The sequence below is a fragment of the Saprolegnia parasitica genome (genome assembly GCF_000151545.1).
Source record: "Saprolegnia parasitica CBS 223.65 unplaced genomic scaffold supercont2.500, whole genome shotgun sequence".
Lineage (NCBI taxonomy): Eukaryota > Oomycota > Saprolegniomycetes > Saprolegniales > Saprolegniaceae > Saprolegnia > Saprolegnia parasitica.
Window position 1 is genome coordinate 1 of NW_012156894.1, and position 6,412 is coordinate 6,412.

The window sequence follows — 6,412 nt, forward strand, 5'->3', positions numbered from 1 at the left end:
GCCACCTCCCACTTGAGACGAGAGCGCCGATGGCCCGTGACGACTACGACGACGACAGTGGGCTGGTCCATGCGGAGATCCCGACGACGTTTCGCGAGCTGCGCGCGTGCATGATCTGCTCCCTCGTGAAGACGTATAGCCAGTTCTACGAGAGCGGCTGCGACAACTGCGCCGTGCTCAACATGCAGGACAACCGCCAGCGCGTGACGGACTGCACGACCGCGTACTTTGAAGGCATGATTGCGATGATGCAGCCGCGCGAGAGCTGGGTCGCCAAGTGGCGCCGCATCGGTCGCTTCGTGCCTGGCATTTACGCCGTCTCGGTCACGGGGGAGCTCAACGATAGCATCAAAAAGTACCTGGAGGATTCCAACATTCCTTATCGCACGGACTAATACAATTGCGTCTGCAATGAACTTGGTGTTGCCTGCCTCCGTGAACACACCTCGCGGCCTTTTGCTGTCGATCCTCGCGCGGTTCGGTGGTCGTGGGGACGACTACACTGTACTACTACGACCCGTTGAGGCATGGAAGAGCGTGCAAGATTGCAAAGACAAATAGAGGTACAATCGTATTCGAGCTATAAAGGTCTACTACACCAACACGGTGGAGGTGTCGCATTTAGCTGCGGAACTTGCCCCACACGTGGAGCAAGACGACGAAGCCGACGAACATCAAGCAGAGCACGAGCACAGTGGTGGGGCCCATCTTAATGCCAGGGGCATCGTCCGTGTAGAAGCGGAGGATACCAGCGGAGCTACCACCCATGCCACGGCCCGTGTTGGCCGACGACTTGGCGGCTGGGCGACGGCTAGACAGAAGCCATTAGACTCGGGGTGTAGTGCGAGGAGAGGACATACTTGCGCAAGGCGGCGGCGCTGGAAGGAGCTGCGGTGCTCGGCGTGCTGCTGGTCGACGACTACAGAGGGGCGCGGATGAGATACATTGGCGAGCACATGTGCGGGACGTCTACCATGATGGCGAAAATGTGAAATGAGAAAATAGAAATTGCTGCGCCACGGTTGGAAGACACGTCAGCATCAATTGACTTCGATTTTTGGCCGTCTCTGTATTATATTACCTTGGCCTTTGTATGATGTGTCGATGATTAAATAGCCGCCCATTACAAGTGTTACTCTCGCGGGTTTTACGGACCTGCCGGTTAAGCGATTGCACAGTGGGAAATAACGGTGGGAATCGTGTCAATCGCACGTTTTACACACAGGATCCAACGAGGGTACACTAACATTTGCTTCCAACGAGACCATGTTGACATTTGTGGTCACTAAGCGGAAGATCGTCCAAATTCATTAGTTTTGAGACGTGGTCTGCCTGGCGTATTTCCTCAGGCCGTAAGTGAGCCTTTACTGTACTGGGCTTGACCCTACAACCAAGGTGGCGACAGGTGGTGATCGAGTGAGACGACGAGGACGGGCGTCGACGTCGCCGATAAGGTAGCAAGCAAGTGGTGGCGTCCTCATGGTCACAAAACTCGCTCATTCCAAGTTCACGAGCGTCGCGTTCGACGACATGGTCGTGTGATATGGAGCGCGCAAACTGTACGAGCACGAGCTGCGTATGCAATGCTACCACCAAGGGAAGAGCTTTGGGAAGAGCTTTGGATCGATGTGCGTGCTTCGTTCCATCCCCCTGAATTCCTCGAGCAACGCATGAGCACCTGAGACCTTCTGGACGGGCACGTGGTCGAGGCGGTCCCTGAAGGCGATTGATGAAGATTAACAATCTCATCGCCAAGGCCGAAGGTGCACGTACGCCCGGCTACAAGAAGGCAATCAAACAGCTCCAGCTCAACAGCACAGAAAATATCGTGGTCAACCAAGCGAGCCAGTTCACGTTTCATGCGTGAAAGGCCATGGATTCTAATGCGTTTACCGGGCTTCTCTACAGCCTCAGGGTGCAGACGTAACCTACCGTCTTGTACGCAAACACGCAGCGTTTTTTCTATAGTACACTAGTCCTTTTGGCTAAGTTATATTACTCGCGTGGCGTGACTCGTTGGCTCGCAACTATGACACACCATTCGCCTTGAATATCGCGATGATTTCTCCAATGCCTAGAATTTTGGGTAAGGTCGAGTGGTGGCATGAGGAAAGCACAAACCCATTTGGGCTGCGCAATGGTACGGCGTCATGTTATTCTTGGCGGCGCCGTTGGCGGGAGCACCGGCCGCGATAAGCGCTTGAACAACGCCCGCACCTACGCACATCGCACTCACTTGAACGGCAATGGACAGGTAGGGTAACCTTTGGCGCGCGCGGCTGCGATATGTAGTGGCTGCCACCCTTTCTTGTCAAAAAGTGTCAGCGAGACTCCTGCGTGGACCAACAGAGGCACAAGAGTCGGGTCCAAAGTCTCCGTGTCGATCTCGGCCGCGACGTGTAGGAGCGAAGCACCCGTCTCACGGTCTGTCACCGTCAAGTCGAAGCCGTGTGATATAAAGGTGGATATGACATCGACACGACCGCATCGGGTAGCTGTCTGGAGCGGTGAGTCGCCAACAGCATTTAGCTATAGTGGCGTGTTAGTCATCATAGCAAAAATCTGCTGCGGTGAGTACCCGTGTGGAAAGGGGATCCGCGGCAGAACTCAGGAGTTTGTCGACTGCGTAGACGTATCCCATTCGACACGCCAAGTGCAGTGGCGTGTCAAGGGAACCCTTTAGTGGCTCCGTGCACTCAATGACTGGAACTTGCGCCAAGAGATAGTCCACAGAGACGTCTTGTTGCGACGCAATCGCGGCATGGAGCAAAGTCGCGTTCTGTGGATCCGTCTCGTCGAGCGTGACGCCAAACGCTCGAAGCATTTCGACGCATGCAATGTGACCGCGCTCGATAGCAACAAACACCGCCGAGCGCCCGCGTTGGTCTCGAAGAAAAGCTGCGCGTGCCTCTGCTCGCAAGAGGACTCGAAGCACCGCGGGTGATGGGTGCATAGCGGCGTAGTGAATCGGTGTTTGGTCGTCCAAGTCAACGCAGCTCACACGCGCGCCAAGATTCAGCAGCTTCTTGGCCCCCACGGCACTGCCGACCTTGGCAGCATCGTGCAGTGGTGTCAACCTATTGTAGGGGTAAACGGTCTGTTACATGGTATGATTCGGGATATGGAGTACCCCGCATTGTCCTTGATGTCGACATGGATATTGCGCACGGCCATGATCTCGCTGAAGGTATAGCCATGACTAGCGGCTTCGTGCAGGACAGTGCGACCTCTACGTCAACGATGCTAGAACCACAGAGCTGAAGGAGTACGGAGCGCACCCATCGTCTTGGTGCAGGATGTTTGCACCGTGAGAAAGAAGGTATAGAGCTACGTCACTGTGAGGGGCACTGTGGAGGAGCGCTGTTCGCCCCGTGTTGTCGATCTCGTCGATGGTCGCGCCGCGTTGGAGGCAAAACCGAACCACCGTTGTGAACCCTTTCATTGATGCTTTCATGAGCATCGTGCGCCCATCGCTCGCGTCGCGCTCGTTGATGTCAATGCCCATTTCCAGAAGATGCTCGAGGTTGCGTAGCGGACCCTCCAGAGCTGCAGCGACGCGCTGCGCTGGCGTCAGCGCAGCCTCATCATCGTTGAGATCGTCTATTGTGTCCGTGTCTTCGTGCTCATCCGTGAGACTCCAGCGCTTCCGGATCTCGCTGGCGACGGCATCGTGACCACAAGAAAGTGCAACCCGCCACGCTGTTTGGCCATGACCGTCCAAGATGCTCACATCCGCACCTGCGATTCATCACGATGCGTGAGATTATGGTGGCGAGGAGACGTTCGTGATTGTACCTGCGCATAGTAGTGCGATAACCATCTCGAGGCTGCCGGTACGGGCGGCGTAATGTAGAACGGTCGCACCATGCACATCTTGGTAGTTGACCTACTACTCTAAGAACCAGCAGTTTCCAAATGCCGAGAGCGTACAGTGGCCTTTGGGCAATGGTCAAGGATAAATTGCACCGTCGCAAGGTTGCCGCCTCGGACGGCTTCGTGCAGCGGCGTTCGTCGCCACTCTGCGTCTTGGGTTGTACCACTTAGACCGTGAAGCAAGAGCTGCTCAACGGTTGTTAGCATCCCATTGCGCGCTGCGTCGTGCAAAACAGTTCGTCCCGTCGTGACGAGCTCAGGGTTTTTTGTGAGCAAGTAATCAGCCACGTCGGCGTGCCCATGGTGCACGGCCAGCATGATTGGCGTCATTTGGAGATGATTCGCAGCGTCGAGTCGGACGCGGGTAATCAGAGACCGCACAATGGACAAGTGCCCAAAGCGACTTGCGATGCAAAGCACCGTGTTCCCTACGCCAGCAAGATAAGAAAATGTCACTCAACGCGCGCCGTACCGTTGTGGTCTATGCCGTTCGGGTCTAAAGGCGCCTCGATACCAAGACCGTCGAGCAAGTCGACGACTGCCTCTTGGTTGCCACGCCGCGCTTGAATAAAAACGTCGACTTGCTGCTCGAGGCGCAATGTGCGCGCTCGACAGCGCCCAAGAAAGCCCGAAATAACTCGAGCAATCGCCATCGAGGCCAACAACTGGTTTTCGGCAGCGCGCCATGCCCCGCGGCGTGCACTCCGACGCCGTCCGAGGTGTCCGCGGTAGACACGCTGGATCAGTAAGCTGGCCGCGACTACGATACTCTGACGCTCAAGCGCACGAAGGCGCGAGACACGTGCCCGACTCGTGAAACCACGCATCCAGCGTTGTAGGAAGATGGCGGCGTAATCATTTTGTGCCTTCTGCGTTCGGCTGGCTTGGAGTCGCAGCGCTTTGGTAGCGAGCATGCACGTAGTGGCATTCTGGAGAATACGTACTGCCGCGGTCTGAACACAATAACGGCGCATGCGAAGAACGCCACACGCAATGTACCCTCGGTAGAGTCGCTGTACGAGCAGCGCGAGGCGAAGACACAATAGCTCGTAGTGCCGAAGCCGGATTTTGCGCACGTAGCAGCGGGCTAGGCGCTGCCGGACGTAGGATTGGATCACGCGCGCGCAGTCGTTGAGGACCTCTTCGGTTACCATTCGCGCCTCCTTGCGGCGAATGGCAAGTGCGAGACGCTGACGAAAGATTCGCTGTATGCGCACTGCTGCAGTCGTGCACTCGTGGAATCGTGCTCGGGTGCGGTCCTTCTCCTCGAGTATGATGCCAGTGCCGTACGTCACGTCCTTCATCGCGACGCGTACTTTGTTTCGAATAACAAGAGTCTTCTTGAGTCGGTCGAGGTTCTTTCGGAGCGCATGGCCACGCTGCGTGCGCTGAATCGTACATGCGGCCTTGTACTCGAGCTACGTAAAAGCCGCTGGTGAGTCACTTATAAAAAAGCAAGTGCATCACCTCATGACGGGTATGGCGGTGTGAATCAAGCTTGGACATGAAGACAGATCGCTCGAACGAGAGAGCTTTGCGGTAGCGCTACAGTATTCTTTAATAGACGTCAAGTCCACGCAACAAAACGAATTACCTCGTGGTTGTCGAGGTCGCGGTCATGGTCGTTTTGGAGGGGGTTGACATAGAGTGGGTCGTTGAAGGTGTTTGCATGGTTGTGACGTCTTGCGTGGCTCTGTTGGGCCGATGTGATCTGTGACTGCGTGCGCACGGTCGTGACGATCGAGACGACGTCGCTGTACGTGCATCGGCGCGTGCTGAAGTACAATGACGGCGCCAGCGAGAGCCCTTGGTGAACATTAACGACGCTATTTTGGAGTTTTTCTGCCTGATCCGCCAGCCAAGCGATGCGAGATGCGCCGTCGTCAGACATCGAGGGCAGGTGCTGCCGCATCGCAAAGCCGCCTCTTCGTGCCGGTTGGATACCGACGCCGCTGATTGGTTCATGGCGGATCTAGATCTCTCGGAAATAGTGTACTTTTTAGTGAATTGCTTTCGATACCGTATTCATGTACTAGTACCGGTACTAGTATTGTGAAAACCGGCGTTTTTGTCGTCATGAAATCGGGGTCGAATTCGTTGACTTTTTTTCCTGCCGCAGCAACAATTCGTTCGGTGGACACCCGCTAATTCGTCCGGATAAGAATCGGCGAGGTGCTAAAACGTCCAAGCGAAATATAATTCAGTGCTAGGAGTAATGATAGTACAAATGTATGTGACGATGTTTCTTTACAATAAAAATTCGTGGGCCAAATGGAATGGCGAAAGCAGTTCACAAATCGTTGGCCCTGAAGCAGCGCAGGTTGAAGAAGCAAGGGGAGAGCGGCCGCGCGACCAAGATCGTTGTTACTCGGACTCTATGCCCCTCTGCAGGTATCATACGTACGTCTACGATGTAGAGCATGGTGTGCGGTGACAGCGCACTATGCGCGCACGTTCGGCGTGTCCAAAGAGACCCAGTCCACGAGAAGCCGATGGTCGTGAGTGGCGCAGGCGGAAAGCCATCGCCCGCGCTTAGACG

At 55.6% G+C, this 6,412-nt stretch overlaps 3 protein-coding genes across 3 annotated transcripts; 1 reads left to right on the forward strand and 2 right to left on the reverse strand.

Annotated features, from left to right (window-relative positions):
* Positions 1 to 29: 29 nt before the first annotated feature.
* SPRG_17218 (hypothetical protein) lies at positions 30 to 395 on the forward strand (the record flags this gene model as incomplete). The annotated part of the gene is made up of 1 exon (XM_012356546.1): positions 30 to 395. The coding sequence occupies one exon, from the start codon at positions 30 to 32 to the stop codon at positions 393 to 395; it is 366 nt and encodes a 121-aa protein (XP_012211936.1).
* Positions 396 to 552: 157 nt separating this feature from the next.
* On the reverse strand, positions 553 to 994 carry SPRG_21882 (hypothetical protein). The gene is made up of 3 exons (XM_012356547.1): positions 974 to 994; positions 861 to 919; positions 553 to 811 (listed from the first exon to the last, which is right to left on the reverse strand). Exons 1-3 carry the CDS (start codon positions 974 to 976, stop codon positions 622 to 624), a joined length of 252 nt encoding a protein of 83 aa, XP_012211937.1. The 5' UTR covers positions 977 to 994; the 3' UTR covers positions 553 to 621.
* A 976-nt stretch (positions 995 to 1,970) lies between these two features.
* On the reverse strand, positions 1,971 to 3,745 carry SPRG_21883 (hypothetical protein; the record flags this gene model as incomplete). The annotated part of the gene is made up of 5 exons (XM_012356548.1): positions 1,971 to 2,217; positions 2,265 to 2,529; positions 2,579 to 3,077; positions 3,131 to 3,229; positions 3,279 to 3,745. Coding segments are annotated over 5 exons (1,473 nt in total), but the record flags the coding sequence as incomplete, so codon positions are not given.
* Between the last annotated feature and the right edge of the window lie 2,667 nt (positions 3,746 to 6,412).